Here is a 19,031-nt window from a genome sequence, read left to right as displayed (position 1 = left end):
ATTCTATTCTATTCTATTCTATTCTATAATGAGTTGATGTTTGAGCTCCAACATGAGAGTTTTAGTGCTTTCTAAATAATTTCTGATTCCTACTTATTAAGAACTCCAGGATATTAGAAGCACTGGCTCAAAAAACCAGCGACCCGCTGGCCAATACATGTGATTGAAGCACGCAATGCCAGATGGTCACAATGTTTTGCAATGTTTTTGCAAAGGCCACAGAAGCAGCACAAGGACGGGAAGTTTTAAGGTTGCAAGCTGACCATCCTAAGGCTAGAAAGAAAAATGTGCTGGCCCAAACAGATTGCCACAAGGGCAACTAGGAAGACCTTTGGCTGTTTTGCGAGCCGTTGGTTGCAAACTGAGCGGTGAGTGAAACTTTTGCTTTTCTCCGAAGGATCAGACTCCTTCTTTTCCCGTGGTTCGTGCCCAAGCTGAGAATCCAGTAAAACATGCCAGACAATCCGTGGAGGTCAAAGAAAATATATGTATTCAACCCAACGTGGTCAAGGAGCACTGGGTGGCCGCCATGATGAACTGTTCTTCTGTCTCCCTTCTATAGGTTTTTAGTTTAAAGACTTAGCCAATCATTATCAATAGAATGGAATACATTAGCTTATTCCAATAGTTCATGCTCTATCAGCATGAACATCCTCCTCCTGTGCAATCTTTCCTTCCTTTCATAGTCTGTTAAAGCAGATGTTTCCTTATCTATAGTTAACCATAATGTCTATATCAGTGTTTCTCAACCTTGGCCACTTTAAGATGTGTGGACTTCAACTCCCAGAATTCCCCAGCCAGCTTGCTGGCTGGGGAATTCTGGGAGTTGAAGTCCACACATCTTAAAGTGGCCAAGGTTGAGAAACACCAGTCTATATAAATGGGCGTTTTATCTTTCCTATACATATGTCTTCCTATACATAAGATATATGTCTTCCTTTACATAGGTTTTGCTGCATGATGTGCTCGTTTATTTATAATGGCAGGAACCAGCTTTTTCCTTCTATAAAATGGCATTACTACTGCCTATCCAATCTTTCATCAATCCTTCATTTAAACGTATTGTAAACATACAAGGAAAATATTCCAACACTATCATGTTGCTTATTTTAATATTTTATATATGGAAGTTCAGGCTACCAGATCCGGTCTGCAAAAATTCTGCGTTCATTTTCTGTCAGCCACTGTTCAGGGTTTTGCAGCCCCTATTTTATTTCTTTAGAAGATTTCTAAGGTGCCCACTGATCCAACAGCTGTTTCTATATGACATTTAGTTAGCAGCCTTGAATAGCTGATGAGTAGCAATATGCTGGCTGGGGAATCCTGGGAGTTGAAGTCCACACAACTGGCCAAGGTTGAGAAACCCTGTGTTCAATGAAACGAACGAACAACTCATATTCTCAGACTTTCCTTTGATCTCCTGCAAAACCTAAATCTAAAAATTTTAAATGTAAAGCTCCCTTTCAATTAAGTTCAGACTATGGAAGAGGTAACATCCAGGATCTGGATGTCTTCAGAGGACTACCAACTTTTCTGCTTTGGGCTGGCCCTCGGTGGCGCCTTTAAGAACAGGCGGACCCAATTTCTTGATGATGAGGTGGGCGAGAAGAGTTTCCTCCCCTTTTCCATGCCTGAGAACAAGCTGCACCTAGGTCATTTCTGCCTGTTGCCAACCTGCTCTTAAAAGGGAGCAGAGCAAGCATGCATTCCAAACGTCTGAGAACTGGCAAAGTAATTATGTGGCCCACGTTGGATGATTTCCAGTTTGGAGGATGCCCCAGGGGAGCAAAGGAGTGGGACGGGTTGCTTTCGGGAAGTTTTCTAATTCTAGGCATTGATCATTAGCCAGCCTGCTAATCAATGCAGAGCAAATGCTCCGGAGCGTGCCAGCTGAATGTAGGGAAAGGTTCAATCCGGGATCAAGATTAATAAGTAGAAAATGGTGGCTTGATCTTCAGGGTGGAATGGTTCAGTGATTCACAACAAGCCATGCCCTGTTCTGCAGAATGCCATTCAGTTCTCCCTCTCTCCCTCCCTCTTTTTCTTTTTTTCCCACAACAATCATTCCACCTTCAAAGGCTCTCAAGGAGCCATGTAGATGGGTCTGCAGCGTATGGTCAAAAAAGTCAAGATGGAGGCACAAGAGCACCATCGAAGCTCCACCTGCTTTTCATGCACAACTGCCATCTTGATTTTTTAAATCTTACCTCGGTGACCCTATTTTCTTGGAAAACATCAAGGACAAACCTGAAAAAGGGGCAATTCTGAAAGAGGTTCATAAGGATTTTAAAAAATGTAATTGTTTATGTTGGTAGCTTGGCTTTACAAGGGAAGTTCAAAAGCCAGACCAAGAAAAACTTTACAAAAACGCATATTCTACTAAAAATATCTAAAAGCAAGCAGGACAGGTGAATTTATTTTATACAAAAATCCAACTTCCATATTTTTCACACGAATGTGAAAGACTGGGCATGAAGTGGTACCCTTTGTACAGTAAAAGTGAAATGACCACCAGAAAGGACAAAAGTGAGTTTTTGAGAAATAAATAAATCTAAAGGACAGCTTTCAGAAATAAAGCACTGTCCTTTATAATAAAGGACATATTGTCCCTGTAACCATACCCTGCAGACACCCGAGTCCATGTTTTTCTTGACCTATGTGGGCCTCTATGACTCCTTTAGCAATCTTCTCCAATATCCCTAGCTCAAGTCTTTCAACTTTCTAGACCTCATGAGTAACATCAGTTAACTCTACATCTTTCTCGGGATTCTACGTCTTGACACTTCTTCCTCAGAGCCTCCATCTATGGTCCTTTTATTTCATAATCTTGAATGCTGATTAATTTCCCTGTTATCTAGTCTTGCCATATGGATATGGGTGTCAATCACAGCTCTACCCCAATTTAAGAATTGTCTTTCTGGTCTCTCAAGTCTTGCACTCTCTGAGTAGCTAGGAGGTTTGTGAACATTCCCCATCATACCAGTTCCACCAGTGAGAAAAAGAAGTTTCAGGGCTCTGCCCTAAAGGGTTTGCAGTGAAACTCTATAATAGAAGGATGTCAGTAAGATCACATAGCACGTTGCATGTCCTGAACAAGAGGCAATGTGCTTGCCTTTTCTAAGCTCCCAAGGAGTTGAACTTGAGCCATGCTAGGCAGAACAGCACACGTGAAGGACATCAGGTTGAGGAAGGATGCCCTGGGAATAAGTTCCATTAAATCCACTGGAACTTATTTCTGTGAAAGTATGATGGGCTCTCTTTTATACTTGAATCTGGAGGCCGTACAACCTCTGCTTTCCTCTCCTTTTCATTGTGAGTTATTTTCTCAGTTGAAATGTGAGAACTTCCTCTTTTACCTAGATCACAAACATGATTTGGTTCCACCTTGTGACCCTGTTACCATTTCTTACCATTTGACCCACCATGGAAATTTCCCAGCACGAACAGCGTTTCCCTTATCTTTGCATCTTCTTTAGAGGGATGCTACAGGCAGTTGAGATAAGTGCTCCACCCTTAGAAAAGGGCGGCCCTTTATTTAAAACAAAAACAACACCCCCAAACAATAGAATGAAAATAAACCAGTTTAGACATGATGTTGTTGTAACAAGATGATGTAGAAAAATGGGGAGAACATCAACACTGCAGATGTGAGACGGAATTAAATGCTCTTGCCCTTGGAGATAGAAAATTAGAGTTGCTGAAATCCTCAGACAGGAAGTCTTCCACCAAATCTGGCTGTCTTGGAGCAGCTAATCTTCCAGGTTGACAATCTACCTCAAAGCTGATGGCTCTGCACACACATCCAGAGAAAACAGGGCTTTTCTCTATATATGAATTATTTGGGGTCCTTGGACTTTTCAGAACAATTGCATGATCAAGTCAATATTGAGTGATGGCCCTAGCTGTCCATTTCTTCTTCCATCCCTCTAGATCTTCTAAATTATGGCCCACATTTTGGGTGAAAGATGAGAGCCAAGTGACCACTCAATTCCATTTGACTCCATTCCATCACGAGACAGTCTTGGACTCACTAAGATCTGAACTTAACAATAGGTTAAAGTTATTTGCTGTATTCACAGTCTAGCAGAGAAAGAATCCTTGATCCCATAAAGGTAGAAATATATGGATTACTTTGTTTTCATCCCAATATCCTGGGATGGGTCATTATTGCGGATGAGAGATGAGCCAGGAATCAGGAAGACAACAATCTTTCAGCTGCATCATCACCTCTTGATTTCAGAGTAAACGGAATCTGCTTTGTAGAGCAAATCCTAAAAAAAAGAAATACACCAATAAATGATGATGATGATGATGATGATGATGATGATAAGTCAATTGCAAAAGGCAGCTTTACTTAGAACAGCTTATATCCTGCGACAATACTTTTAACAGCATCAAACAACAACATTAAATTTTAACTGGGCATCTGTTGGAAGGCTGGCTGAAAGATTTCTTACAACACATCAACCTTTGACCAAAATGGGGTTGTGCTTATAAATTAAACCACATGAAAGGTCTGCTTAGGAAAATCACCCAATTTGGCACATACCATATAGTTTGAGTCCAACTTGAGGCAGGTCCCTGGAAGAGGCTGCAAAGAGAGACAAATATAAAAGCAATGGAAAAAGTCCCTCAGACCTAGGGATTCTTCCAAGGATCTCCCTAGGAAACATAGACCCATCTTCTGCTCACATGAGTTTACCAACTCAAGAATCCAGCCCATTTTGGCTCTGCCCATCTCCTGATCCATCAATCGTCTTCACTGTTCCACCTCAGAAGAAACCAAGGAGAAGACAGGTGGAAACTCACCGGAAGAGGGCCAGAGATTGGGAGGGGACCTTTTGGAGTTTCCACCGGAGAATCCATCACCTCATAAATGGGTTCCTTATCATCTGCAAAACAGAAGAAAACAGTGTCATTTCATCACTAGCCCATGTGGAGAGTGTCAGCAAGTGGGAATAAGGGGGCTGAATCCGTCTGAACACATCCTGCCTTGTTAACCAACTGCTTCTGCATATGAACCGTTTGGGGAATGTTAGGAATGTCGTAAATTTAGCTGATTCCTTTCTGGGTCCTTAGGAATCCATCAAAAATCCCAGAGTGAAATGGACTTCACTTGGCAGAAAAGTGTTTCAAGGGGTAGCAATGGAGGCTGAACTTCCCTGCGCTTGGAACCTAAACAGGATCCAGTCTGGTGAATAACTGAAGGGGAGACCACTCAAGAATTCCAGGGCTAAAACTAGACTGAGACATTGAAAATATACTGGAAGCTATAAAATATATAAGCTTCTTCTGATCTATTGCCCAGAAAACAGCATGTTTGAGTCCACCTCATCCCCAGCAGCTAAGCCCAGTTTGAGGTCATGTTTAGCTTTTGGGGAAAAGGCATTTTGGGGTGCCAGCCTAATTGAAAAAGATATTCCTGTCAAGCCCTTCAAATGATACTTCAGATCTTTTGGTGGAAGAAGCTGGGTCCCAAGGTTCACAAACATCATAGCACGCTTACCATGTTTAGACGCAGGTGGCTTTTTTGCTCTTAGATCCAATTTTCCTGCTACCCTAAAACGAGATTGGGTTGGATAAGAATGAGGATCGGTCAACACTTCTAACCTTTGCACACTTACACTTATGGGCACATCATAAGGAGGGCTCTTTCTTTCATCGAAACTGAAATAAAGAATTCTCTCTCTCCAACCTGAATCAGAGCCACAGTTGTCAAACTACGCTGTAATTTCAAAATTCAGCATTTAGAGACCTGATGTGAATAATTACTGAATGGGGAGGGGGAGGAACTCTGAAACTCATACCCTGTTCCTGGTTCCGACTTCTGTAAAACAAACCGGTAAACCATAACAGCTCCTAAGGCACCACAGAGCAAAATCCCAACCAACACACCAGCCACGATCCAGCCCACCATCGAAGGCCTTGGAGGCAGTTCCTTAATGGGTGGGGTTGCTATTGTCGCTGTGGTTGCTGTGGTTGCTGTTGTCAGAGATGGTGCTAGAATAGAAATAAGGACAGAAGGGTCAGCATCAAGCATTCCTGACCTCATAATAGCCAGTGAGGTTTTGAGTTGCTACAGATCACACTCAGGCCACCTTCCTTTCACTGACTGGAACTCAGCTAAAATTTCCTGGATACTCACCATGTTACTGTTAGCTGAGAATTTTTATTGCACTTGAGACCAGTGTTTCTCAACCTCAGCAACTTTAAGATAGAGTTCAATTCCCAGAATTCCCCAGCCAGCATGCTTAAAGATGGGTGGACTTCAACTCCCAGAATTCCCCAGGGAGCATGCTTTAAGAGGAGTGGACTTCAATTCCCACATGCTTTAAGATGTTCTAGGAGTTGAAGTCCATCCATCTTAAAGTTGCTAAGGTTGAGAAACATTGTAGTAGACGGAAGAACAAAGAATTGCCCTCTAACAAGATGAGGATTCAGCCTCTGCTTGAACTTTCTGCAGTTTCAGCCCAGTGTGCCTTTCTCTCACTTTTTCCATAAATAGATGGACACCTTGTTTTGAGTTTCAGGGGCTTAGCGCAAACTGCCAATTCCTTGATTGTTGACAGATTTGGCCTTCTTATCCTGAGAAACTCAAGTTCCCAAGGTATCTCCCAGGATTCTCTGAACCCTTACAAGTTTGCTGGAAAGGAGATCGAAGATGTTACAGGAGCTGTTTTCATTTCTTACCAGCCACACCCAATTTCCCTACCACTTGAGCTAGCTTAAAAAAAAAAAAAGAAATAACTTTTTAAAAAATGGTTAATAACAACTAAAATACAAGACATAAAATATGGGAGGTTGACATGTTAAAATGATTTGGAGATAAGATTCTTAAGGATGGGGCTTGTTAAGACGCTTTCATGGCACCATTGCTCTGCTTCACAATCAAGATGGAGCAGGGGGGTCGTGACTGCATTAAAAAGGACTGGGGCTTCAGTGACACTGTTTTGGCCACCATCTTGACTTTTTTGACCCCATGACCCTCCTGGGAGGAAGGTCCCAGTTGTCTTTTGCTTGGATCCCCAGAAAAGCAGCACTTTTCCTCAGTAGCCCCCAAGGCTTCCAATCTGGGCTTCTGCTTTATCACTTAATCAAGGGTGAATGCTATTAATTGAAGATGAACTAAACTTGCATCCATTTGTATATAACTCAGATGATTGTCTTGAGAAAAGGGAGGAAAAGAAATCTCTTTTTTTTCAGTTTTAGGTAATGCATGCGTAGAATGCTGTCTAAAATATCACCTCTTTGTAAGAAATTACACAAAAGCAGTTGCTTTAGAAACACACACACACACACAAATGGGCCACCTTCAGTGAATTAATATTTTTTCAGGGATGAGCCCAAATGTTGCAAAACAGCCTACTTTAGTTCAGAGCCAGGACAGTGACGGTTGTTTTCCCCAACCTGGCACCCTGTTGGAGAATGTCTCTTGATTCTCAGCCAGCCTGGGAAACATCCTGCAAGCACCAGGTTGGAGAAGGTTAGAACCAACACACTGAAGCAAAGTGTTGACAATTGTTCCTTTTCAGCCACCTTTTGCATTTGGGGATTTGACCTGGGACAAGCACAGAGGGTGCAAAAAGGGGGACTAGATCAAGAACCAGAGGACCAAATACTCACTAGCCAACTGAAGGTCAGTGGAGGCATTGAGAATTTCTTTGGGCCGGAGGAGGATTATGACGTTGTATCGGCCAGCGTCACTGGGCCTGATTCCAGTGATGAGAAGAGACCCATTGGGGAAACCAAATTCTCTGTTGGTAAACTGGACCCCGTTGCGCTGCGGACGACCATTTCCAGGAAAGTAGCTAAAGACCCTTGTGGACCCCTGAGAGGCCATCCCTCGGAACCAGCTGACCTCGCGGATGTCACCCTGAACATTTTCCACAGAGAAAGTGACGTTCTGGCCTTCGACAGGGGTCTCCGGAATGGATACAATCTTGATCCTTGCTTGGACCAGAGTAATCCACAGGCCCAAGAAACAGGCTGTCAGGAGAACAAAGAAAGTGTCTTGGCTTGGCACATTATCTTCCTACCACATCTTCTGGTTGCAATCCCATTTCACTCAAATGTCTCTCAACCAGAAGAGGCCCTTCCCATTTCAGGGATCAAGAACCAGTGACCCTCCAGATACCACTAAACGACAACTCCCAATATCCCTCATCATCAGCCATGATGGCTGGGAGTCCTGGTAGTTCAGTAATATCTGGCAGAGCAAAATTCCCCACCCTATCCCACCATCTTCTCAAGCAACCAGGTTGTCTACCAGCTGCCTTTAACAGCAGCTTAAACTGCTGGAGACAAGCTTCTTGTCATGCTCTTCATCACGGGAAAGTCCTTGGACTTCAATTTCTGCCAATCATGCAACCTGAAAGGGCACAGGAGCAAGCAAGGTAGGTGTTTTTAGACTCATTTGGCAACTGCCAATTTTCCAGATGGCTGTTATGACTTATTTCTGTACTCCTTGCACTCAGAATTTATGGAAAGGATTAACAAGAGAGCAGTTAGATACATAGAAAGGAATCCAACATTGTCTCTGTCTTGAAATAAATGAGCAAAATGCTTTCACTTATTAATAGGGGTTTTCCAGTTTCTCAGCTTGCTTTAACTATCTTGCCAAGAGCTAACTGAAATCTCCAACAGCTAATCAATTCCACACCACAAAACCTTGGCTGAGTTCATCACAAATCACGACCAGGCAATTTCCCATGAAGACTTCCCATCCTTCTTCCCAGGTCTACAACTCACCTGCCCAGGAAAAGTGCTTATAAAAAAGCTCTCCCATGTTCTGCTTTGGCATTCTCCTTGCTGGAAGCAAATCCCAAAAATGCCTGTCCAAGACAGAAGATGAATTGAAGCTTGAAAAAGCTGTGGCCTTGCCAGTCAAACTCTTGGATTCCAGCCTTGTTCCATTCTATGGGAAGAAATTCTTAGTGGCTCCCAAAACTAAATCTGATCTCTCAGTGATGCCAGAAGCCAAGCTGATGCGTCTTCCAAGTCCTGATCAGCCTCTTGAGGATGCAAGACTGCAAGTAGGGAATGCGAGAACTGGCGTCAAACTCACTGAAGCCTGACTCACTGGCTGCCAAGAATGTCCTGGAATATTAAAAGCCCAATTATCCCCACCAAGAGGCCAGGTAATTCAGGGTCCCCTCCCTGACATGGGCCAAAGGCCAGGGTCCAGGGAGGTGAGAAATCTCCAACTTTGGGCATGGATCTCAAGATCTTCCCCAACCTCCTAGCTCCCACCTAGCTTTCTTAAGAAGTCCATGATGCTGGGAAAGGTGAAAGGAAAAAGAAGAAGAGGATGACCAGCAGCAAGGTAGATGGATTAAATTACAGTAGCCATGGGTGCACCACTGGAAGATCTGAAGGACCAGGATGGGAACAGATGGTCCTGGAGAAAATTCAGCTATGGGATCACTAAGAGCTGACACCTATTTGGGAGCACATAACCAATCAGTCACCTAGTTCTCAAGCTCCTCTCTACTTTCCAATGCCCAGAGCAGTGGGCATCCTACTGTGAAACTCTACCCCAAACTTTTCCTATGTCTAAGGAAGGATAATTTGGTTAGGAATATACACAAAGGGCTAGGGATGGGCAATTTGAGAGGAGGAAGATTGGAGTAAGAGGGTGGTCCTCAACTGCTGATGTCTGGGGGAGGACAGACCATTTTTGTTCTAACCCCGCAACCACTCTCCTTCCCCTAGAAACCGAATCCAAGATCTCTCCCGTCCTTACTAGAGTTTCCTTCCAAACAACGATGCTCAAAGTGAGGCTTTCAGAATCCCATAGAAACTTCCAATTCCCACTCAACTCTACTCCTAGAAAACAGCCCGGCTTTCTCACCTTCGGCAAAGGAGCTAGAGTCTCCAGAGAGTCCTCCACCTCCCTACCTCCATCAGCTGTTTTCCATCTTCATCTCTCTCCAGCCTCCTTCCTTTCCTTTGTGCTTCTCACCTACAAATTCCTGAGTCTTACCAACCAAACCAGCTGGATTGCAGGCTGACAGCTACAGGCGGGGCAGCTACATTCATTTGGATGCATGAAGAAGTCTGTGGCTTGGAGACCTGCTGCTGCTGCCTCCATTTGCACAATACACTTAACCGACTTACTCAACTGCCCCAAGACCTTGGAGCAGAAACCAGCCGAGGAGACAGGAGAAGGATTTATACCACCAAACATGCTAAGCCTCAAGAAAACCTAAATTAGCAAGTTTAGCCCCATCCTTTGCCCAATTTGCAAAGGCAGCTGCTAGGGCTTAATGTGACCTAATTAAGCATGTGTGAACACATCCACAGGTATCTTTAGGCAACTTAACAGGCAGATCTCCATAACTTGCAATAGCTGCCCTACTTGGATTTCTGCTTCACACCCAAGAGGTAGCTTATGCTCAGGCTGAGATGAGGGTACTGGTATTAAAGGGGTCAGTTGCAGCAATCTGCAGTCCAAACTACAGAGTGGACAGGATTACTGTAAAGCAGTGTTTCTCAACCTTGGCAACTTTAAGATAGATGGACTTCAACTCCCAGAATTCTCCAGCCAGCCATGCTGGCTGGGGAATTCTGGGAGTTGAAGTCCACACATCTTAAAGTTGCCAAGGTTGGGAAACACTGCTGTAAAGCTTTTGCAGTATTTGAAGTAGCCCCGGAATGTTTGCATTAGCTCAACACAGCCCTGGAGACTCTCCACCTTTCACCCTTCAAAATATCTGCTCTGCTCTGTGCTTCTTCCAAGCCAAAAAAACAAGGAAGCCATCAAGTCTGCATTCATGTAGTTCCAAGCATAGTTACCAACACGGTCACTGTGTTTGTGTAATAGGTTCAGCTTAGCCGGTTTAATCTCAGCTAGTTTGGATGGTGGTTTAGTGTACTGTTGGAATCCAGTCTATCGGCATACAATATGTTTTTCTGCTTGATGCAAATGCAAAGAAAGTATTATTTATTTATTTCGTCATAGTTATATAGCTGCCCATCTCGCAAAACATGGCAATGGATTAAGGCAATGGCTGAGACAACTGGGTTGTGTGAAGAGAGTATATGGCAGGTGGAGGTCAAGAGGGCAGCTGCCTGGGCACTCATCCATCCCTCATGGTTATGTTGGAAATGAGAGCTTGAGACTGGGACCCCAAATTATTTAGCAGCTGTTTTTCAAACCAGAATGTAGGTGTTCCCACTGAACCATAAATGATGTTCTGCAGGGGTCAGTGTGTCTTAGTACTTTCCTTTGATACCAGCTCCATCTACAGTTATTCATTAGAGCACCGTTTCTCCACCTTGGCAGCTTGAAGATGGGTGGACTTCAACTCCCAGAATTCTGCTGGGAGGGGAATTCTGGGAGTTGAAGTCCACCCATCTTCAAGCTGCCAAGGTGGAGAAACACTGCATTAGAGTCTTCCCAAACTTGAGGCCCTCCAGATGAGCAGAAATCTTTCAGCCTGCATGCACTAGACAGGCTGTTTGGTTCCCAACTCACAAAACACTTAAAGGCACAGATGCAAGTCACACTGCTTGTGTGTGCATAACATCCTTAAGTAATCTGGTTATACTGAATACACCTATTTTCTGGGTTCACGTCATGTATTTCACCATAAATTAAACAAATGGCTTGGATTTACACACATTGCCTTACCAAAAAGCAGACAAACGTCTTCTAACCAAGTTACCCTCACCAAACTTAGCACACTGAATATACATGTCGGTTAGCACTTTTCTGATCTGGTTAGTGTGTGTTGATCTTCCTGGACCAATGTCAATCAGTAATCCATGAAGCAAGGCCTCCTTATTTTATATCACTTTGGAGAGATCTTGTCCCCTGGCCTGGGACATCATGGTCCCAACTAGGTTTTCTAAAGGGCTCCCCTTGAACTTTGCGTGAGGAATGATTCATAAGAAATGACACATTGGTGGTGTAGGCATGCTTTAGAGTGTTTGAATGTGATTGGAAGGTTTTTTTTCCCATGCTCAAGCATGGCAGGGGAGCCAAGTTACTCAGAGACTCTAGGAGAGAGAAACGCTGTCAGAACCTGCAGCAATTGAAGGAATAGTCGAAAGAGGACTGATTTATTGAGGGTAATAAATGCTGGGTTTGCTTGCTTTGATTCTGCCATTTGTAACAAGGGGGGGAGTGAAAGACGACAGAGCCGGTGCCATCTCGAAGGCCAGGAAGGAGAGGTGTTATCAGGGTGAGGAATCACAAGGCCATGACTTGGTGAGAAAGAAATCTGGTGCCAAAGAAGAAGGGGGAGAGAGGGGGTAAAAGTAGAGGGAAAGTTACACAGGCTTTAGTTTTAGCAATGCTTCGCTTAGAGCTGCACGTACTATTCAATAAAGGAGTTTTTATCTGAACCAGGCCTGGTTTCATGAGAATTCTTCTGGATTGGGATTTGGACATTGTAGACTTGACATTTTGCTAAAACTCTCTGAATACTGGACTTTACCCAAGAGCACAACTCATCGAGGAAACTCCAGCAAAAAGATGGCCTCAGAGGAGCAGGAGAGGCAGTCGTCCAAACAACCGCCCAAGGAGGACCGGGAGTTGCTGCAACTGGAAGTGGACATTGCTGGGTTGGACCTTGGAGTGGTTGGGGGAGGCGAGTTGGCACACTCCCCTCGGATAGAGGTCGAGGAGATGTGCATCCCTCCTCAGCCCATCAAGGCACAATTTGTCGTCAGGCAGAAAGACCCAGCCAGGCGTCTGGCTCAGCGATGGGGTCCGCAGAGCAACCTGAGTTTTTGGGATGCTTCTGAAGGAACCCTGGAGATACCTGACCATCCCAGGTGGTCAAGAGCCATGGGAGGAGTGACGGGGTCCACAGCACTGTGGGATGGGGGTCAATGGGTGCAGGAGCTAGAGGGTGAAATTCGTGCTTTAAGGGAGCATATAAAACTTCTTGAGCAGTCTGGTGCCCTGGCCAAGCCTGCACCCGTGACACCGCTTGGCTTACAACCCACTGGACCCGGTCCGATGACTCCGCCCGTCGTCCTGGGCCCACCGACCCTTCCCCCTCCTCTTCCTCCGGGGCGACCCCCAACTGGGCACCGAGGAGCGAGGCTCCAGAGGCCGGCAGCCCAGGGACCCCGGGCCCCGCGACTCTACCGGGAGGAGGGGGACCCGCTGAAGAGATGGGGGCTGGAGGAAAAGTACAGCGGCGACCCGGGGCAGCTTGAACCAGGTGCGGATTTGCACGGGGACACCTCCTTGCAAGCGGTGCCTGGAGGGTGCTGTGCGTGTCCCGGCTTCTCGTGGAGCAGCGGCGGGATGGGTGAACGACCTGAACGAAGCGGGGGCGCCGGAGCTGGGGGGTCCCAACCGGTTCGAGGACCGGCGCGCCCGAACTCAAGCAGCGGAGAAGACCAGGGGGCTGAAGCCCCGTCCCCGAGCACTCTTTGGCGTCCAAGCCAAAGCTCCCGGACTGGCCGGAGCGGTTCCTCGCGCAGCTGTTCCAGGCGGGGCTGAACCACGAGCTGCCGCAGCCGGCGGCGGTCCGGACCTTGGCGGGGTGGGTCACCCACGCCTCCGTGCTGGAGACGCAACTGGCTAAAGTTAAATCGCGAGCGCCGGAGCCGCAGCGGAAGGCACCGAGCGCCGCCCGGCAACAAGCGGCGGCGCGGGTTACAAACCCACCCGCAGGGGCACTTCGCCCCCGGTTGTCCCAAGAGGCCAACCCTAAAAGGCGCAGCAAAACCGAAACCCACTGAAAAAACCGCGAAGCCGGCGAGGAAGGCAGGGGGGGAGGGCAGAGGAGCGCCGCCCGACGCAACACCCGCCGGAGAGTGAGGAGGAGGAAGAGCCCCCGGCTCTAAACCGCGCCCAAGAGCAGGTGGGAAAGCCGAGGCGTGACCCACGAACCCCGAGCGAATCGATGGGAGACATCCGGGTAAACCCACTGAGGTCCGACAAACGAAAGCCGAGCGAATCGATCGAAGACATCCGGGGGAGTCCGACGGCGCCTGAGGTAATAATTCGGCCGCGTCGACCGTCTTGCCGAGCAAAGCTCACCGCCTTAACTGACCCAGGGTGCTCTCGGTGCTTCATCAGCCCTGTTCTAGTCACCGGACTAAAACTGAAAGTGCACCGGCTAAAAACGCTAAAATTCTGCACATGCCCAGAGACACCCTTGCTCGTTCTCTGGGAGAGAAGAGAAGCTGGAAGTGAGAAGTAGCTTAGATGCTGTGCCAAAGCCTGCATGGAGGTGTCAGTTTTTTAAACCCAAGAACAAACCATAGGTGCCTCTAGGAGATGTATTCCTAAAAGGCTTTTCCCAGAGGAGGGAAGGATGAAAAGGTCGCGATCGAGCACCCCAACCCTGATTTGTAGTTTTGTAAACCAAGATGTAAGGGTGGTTATGATGGAGTCCAATCATGAGTCAATGAGGAATGAGGTTCATTAGGCCCTCAAAAGGAAAAATAGGACGTATAAATCTAACAAATCAATATATTGGTACTTTGGCCCTTTTTGGGACACTGCTTTTTATCCAAATAGATTGAGAACCAAGGGAGGAGTGGTTGAAACCATTTCCCTCCCCTGTGTGCTTTTAAACCAGCGTAACAAGCCGATATTTAACCCCGGGTGGAGACAGGAGCAGGAGAAGATCGATGAAGGAATCCGCTGCCCTCTGACTGTATGAGAATGCAGATGCTGTCAAGCAATGGAGAGAAAAACCAGTTGAACCAGGACTGACAAACCAGTTTGGCCTGCTCAAGGCACGCATTACGAGTGCTGAGAAAGACCCGGCAATTTAATATATCCCACTTGCTACATCACCCGAGTCCGATCCTGTGGTTGTGTGATCATCGAGAGTCTAATAGGTTTGTTTAATTTGGACATTCCAGAGCAAAGGAATGGATGCTCAACTCTCATAGCCTCTCTACTCCACCTGTACAGAAGGCCTGTGGGGGTTTTCCAATCTGCTGCATTCCAGATGTGTTGGACTACAATGCCCATGATGGAAGCTGTGGTCCCCTACATTTGATGGTGAGGACCAATTGTATGAAAGGGTGTCCATAAGAGTCTCTTTCTCTAATGCAGGGTTTCTCAACCACAGCAACTTTAAGCCGTGTGGACTTCAACTCCCAGAATTCCCCAGCCAGCATGCTGGCTAGGGAATTCTGGGAGTTGAAGTCCACACGGCTTAAAGTTGCTGAGGTTGAGAAATACTGCTCTAATGCCACATGTTGACTTACTCACTCACTTAATAGGCTTCGATGGCTGGTGGCTACTAGCTACCTCATATAAATCATCTGGCTGGGGGGGGGCATTTTGAGCAAGCGTTTGGCAGTTCAGAATAATCCGGGGGGGGGGGGAATGCATCTCACAAAACACACACTTCTATTTCAGCAAACCTACCAGTGAATTTTGATTATGTTTCTGAGAACCGCTTTGCAACAAAATGCAAAATTCAGAGGAGAGCTGTTTCAGACAAAGCTGTTTATAGGGGACATGTCTGTTTGGCCAAAAGAAATTTTAATGGTCAGCTGTTATAGGTAAGTGTGTGAAGGCAAGGAGTGATGAAGGGAACACAGAGAAACCGAATAGCTGTTCCTTCTTTGGATTCCCCCATGGCAGATGAATTGCAGCTTTGTTTCCATTCCAAAAATAAAAATGCAAAACTGGACAGACGTTTCTTCAAAACATCTTTAGTCTGCAAAGTAAATGACAATATTCATATTATTATTTCTTTAGATTTCCCTTTTGGTATAGATTCATAGATTCTAGCCCTTCCTTCCTTCCTTCCTTCCTTCCTTCCTTCCTTCCTTCCTTCCTTCCTTCCTTCCTTCCTTCCAACTTCTAATAATAATTTTAAAATGTAAATCGTTTTTACTTAGTAATTTAAATAGCTCTTTGGGATGTGCTTGCAAAATTTGAATTGTCCAGCCTCCCTGGGTTTTTACAATTGTTTGAGTAGTACCTTGAAACCTTTCTGAACATGGGATACTCCACAGTCCCAGCCACCATCTCGCCTTTTTTGACACACACACACACACACACATGCCTAGCAGGTGTCTCTGATCCCAAGATAGCTTGGGGATATTGGAAATTATTCTCCAATGGATACTTCTAGACTGGGGAAGTCTGTGCATTGCAAGTAGAGTGATATTGTATCATCTAAGAAAGGCTAAAACCTCACTAAAAGGGGCAGAGGGAATCCTTCAAAGAAATTTGACAAGGTAAAAATCTATACCCATACACATCCTTATATTAGGGACCAATGATTCTTTGAAAAGGGAAAGAGAGGTTTGGACCTGAAACTTCAGGCATATCCTGTCCCTGATGCTGGAGTTCTTCCCTTTCACCTGTCAATTGGCCCTTAGTTCCACCCCCTACCCACCCACCCCAATTGAATTTTTCTCCCATATCTTCACAGCCACCATCCTTGAGCACTTACTGGAAACTTGCAGGCGTCCCACTGCACTTTCAAATGCGTCTCCCCGCAATTCCATCAAGGAGACGGTGTATGGCCCAGAATCGGAGGCCTGCACATTTCGGAACATTAAGGAACATCCTCTCCGTACATCTTCCCGTCCTGTGTAGGCTGGCCCTCTTAGAGTGACTGCATCAAATTCAACGCGCAAGATCTGTCTATCCTTGCTCTGATTGCTGCCTCGGAACCAGAAGCACATGGTAGGAAATTGGACATCTTCCAAATTTAGGATGACCGTTTGCCCAACACGAGGGTTAGGTGGGAGTTGGACAATGCGGATGGTTTCAGATGTTTGGAAGCTGGAGGCTAAAGCCAGAACTGGAAAGTAAGTAAACATGAAGAGTCTAACACTGCTTCTATCACTCAACAAAACACTCCATACACAATCAATTACCATCATAGCCATCTTGGTCCTTGGTGGGAAAAAACCACTATCCACCCAAACTTCTAGCCGGATTATAACTTTATTAGGACCAAACAAATTAACAAGAAGTGCAAGTTTCTGAGCGTACCAGAAGTCTTCATTAACTCTAATCTAGCCTGGAGCTTAATGAAGAGATGAGCAGAACGTCAACATTTGTTCACCCTTCTGAATCCACAGAGCATGTGGGTCTTTTCCAGAGCAGAAGTATTTGCATTCTAAGCATCATAAGATGAATGCAGTTTCACAGCACACTTTACTTGAGGTTGCCAACTGATTGGGAGGAAAATGATTTGGGCTGCTCTTCTGCTCTTAGCAGCAGCTTAATTGGGCTTTTTAAAAAAAACAAACTTATCACAACCTTCCACAAACATTGGAAAGTTCAATCATTATTAGAGGAAAAGCAGCAGAAATCAGTTAAAAGATTTGCTATTACTTCCTGACTGCAGGGATGATGGGAGGTATAGTTGGGGAAGATTGCTTTAGATATATACTATTCTGACATGCACATCCCAGGGCCCCCTTTGGCCTCCCGGGAAGGAAGGAAGGAAGGAAGGAAGGAAGGAAGGAAGGAAGGAAGGAAGGAAGGAAGGAAGGAAGGAAGGAAGGAAGGAAGGAGAGAGAGAGACAAGGAGACAATCCTATGGAGCTACCAACTTTTTCCAAGCATTGCTCCTGTGACTCAGTCAGTGTCTTGACTAGCAATGTTTCAACAGGTAGTTTCATTCGATACCCAAATGCAACACTGGGAAAGCTTTGTTCACCCACCTCCCACCCTTACCTCACCCCATGCTAAGCAAGATGCAGGACTGAATGAGTGTCTCTGACAGATCTGCCCCATGGCCCTTGAGTCACCAGAGGAGAGGAGCAGCTTTTAGGATGACGTTCCAGAGTTCACTGAGTGTTCACCATCACTCTGTGTCCTGCATTCTACTCCCATTTCTCAGTCAGCTTCTGAGCACAATGAAGAGCAACTGAGCAACATGCAAGAGCATGAGAGAAATTGGCATGGTGCCATGGGGCATGGATGGAAAGTGAGCCATGGCCTCAAGTCCTCCACTCCACATCCTTCAAAATAGGCTTCCCCAACCTGCCTCCCCGCTGTGATACGTCTAGAGCCCCAGAATTCCCACCCAAGATATAATTTGAGGGGTTGCTGTTCCAGACCCTTTGAATCTTCTGCATGCTCAGTTGTGCTGTGGCTTTCTCTCCTCCCCTGCCCTTCTCACCTGCCAGGAGTAGACCGATCCAGCGCATGGTGGGATAGAAGGTGCTGAAGACAGGAGGCACCGAGACAGATGAGCTTTGTTTTGGGCTCAAAAATGTGCTTTTTAGCCTTATATACACTCTTTTCAGGGGTGGCCGTTTCCAGGTAAGTCCTGCCAAATGCTAAATGCGGGAAAGAGAGATAGGAGAATACTGGAATCAAGGGTTGGGTAACAGATAGAGAACTCCATGTTCTTGGAAAGAAAACCCATTTCCCAACTCTTTGCTAGCAGCTCTGTGAGACTTTGGCTTTGATCCCCCTGTCCTGGGCAGCAGGGGGCTGCCGGCCAAAATTTGAGCATGGCCTGGCCAGAATTGCCTGGGAGAGCTTGGCTTGGCTCCATTCACATGATCCATGGGTCAAAGGAACCAGGGTTTGGGGTTTGTCACATGACCCACTGGCTGGTGAGCCTTTCTGAATGACTTCGGGTTGGGCACCAATCTAGACCAGACCCTCAAAATTGGTAACTCGTCCCGCATCTATGACAGAAGAGGATCCTGTTGGTATTTTGGGGTTCCCTCTTTTCATACCTTGTTCTGGGACTCCTTTTTCCCCAAACCCATTCAGGGAATTTCCCAGATTTTTTGTTTAGTGTAGCTCAAGTTGCTTAGTCAATATTGACTTTTTTCTCTGTTTTCCCCATTAAAAAAAAGAGAAAAAACTTAGCAAAGCCCTTACATTAACCTATGGTGTAATCATGTTTTGGCACAGCCATAGCCACCTTCCCACTATAGCGTGGCTACTCTGCACCTCAAAAAAATGCAGAAAGGCCTCTCTAGCTGCCATTGTCTTCATCCTGGTTTGTTTTAACAGCAGCAGAATCTATAGGAAATAGCAGGAGAAACTTTTTTTATGACCAGGAGAAATGATTATGTGTCAGTAGTAGCCCCTGCATTGAAGCTGCTGAAGACCCCAACAT

General features: G+C 45.8%; 2 protein-coding genes across 3 annotated transcripts; both read right to left on the bottom strand.

Annotated features, from left to right (window-relative positions):
• Positions 1-3,498: 3,498 nt before the first annotated feature.
• CEACAM19 (CEA cell adhesion molecule 19) lies at positions 3,499-9,042 on the bottom strand. Of its 2 annotated transcripts, XM_025169829.2 has the most exons (7): positions 8,749-9,042; positions 7,624-7,986; positions 5,808-6,000; positions 5,507-5,559; positions 4,810-4,892; positions 4,550-4,591; positions 3,499-4,271 (listed from the first exon to the last, which is right to left on the bottom strand). In XM_025169829.2, the coding sequence occupies exons 1-7, from the start codon at positions 8,798-8,800 to the stop codon at positions 4,224-4,226; spliced, it is 834 nt and encodes a 277-aa protein (XP_025025597.1). In that variant the 5' UTR covers positions 8,801-9,042; the 3' UTR covers positions 3,499-4,223. The 2 variants fall into 2 exon arrangements, with proteins under 2 accessions (XP_025025597.1, XP_025025596.1); XM_025169828.2 differs by lacking the exon at positions 3,499-4,271 and having other exon boundaries at positions 4,402-4,591.
• A 6,371-nt stretch (positions 9,043-15,413) lies between these two features.
• Positions 15,414-18,197, bottom strand: LOC103065821 (pregnancy-specific beta-1-glycoprotein 11-like). Its single transcript, XM_007433206.3, has 3 exons — positions 18,075-18,197; positions 16,389-16,742; positions 15,414-15,644 (listed from the first exon to the last, which is right to left on the bottom strand). The coding sequence occupies exons 1-3, from the start codon at positions 18,100-18,102 to the stop codon at positions 15,640-15,642; spliced, it is 387 nt and encodes a 128-aa protein (XP_007433268.2). The 5' UTR covers positions 18,103-18,197; the 3' UTR covers positions 15,414-15,639.
• Positions 18,198-19,031: the final 834 nt, after the last annotated feature.

Source organism: Python bivittatus, unplaced genomic scaffold (assembly GCF_059951505.1).
Source record: "Python bivittatus isolate LINGU-HERP-01145 unplaced genomic scaffold, Pbiv_v1 ctg000310_np1212, whole genome shotgun sequence".
Classification (NCBI taxonomy): Eukaryota; Metazoa; Chordata; class Lepidosauria; order Squamata; family Pythonidae; genus Python; species Python bivittatus.
The sequence above is the reverse complement of the archived record's forward strand: the minus strand, read 5'-3'. Positions and strand labels throughout refer to the sequence as shown.

Excerpts from the sequence above, each read along its gene's own strand:
- LOC103065821 (XM_007433206.3), bottom strand. The coding sequence starts at position 18,102 with ATGCGCTGGATCGGTCTACTCCTGGCAG. Across the intron at positions 16,743-18,074 it reads GATCGGTCTACTCCTGGCAG|TTCTGGCTTTAGCCTCCAGC; the intron begins GTGAGAAGGGCA and ends CTTACTTTCCAG.
- CEACAM19 (XM_025169828.2), bottom strand. The coding sequence starts at position 8,800 with ATGCCAAAGCAGAACATGGGAGAGCTTTTTTATAAGCACTTTTCCTGG. Across the intron at positions 7,987-8,748 it reads TAAGCACTTTTCCTGGGCAG|CCTGTTTCTTGGGCCTGTGG; the intron begins GTGAGTTGTAGA and ends TTCTCCTGACAG. Across the intron at positions 5,560-5,807 it reads AAGTCGGAACCAGGAACAGG|GGTAGCAGGAAAATTGGATC; the intron begins GTATGAGTTTCA and ends ATCTCGTTTTAG.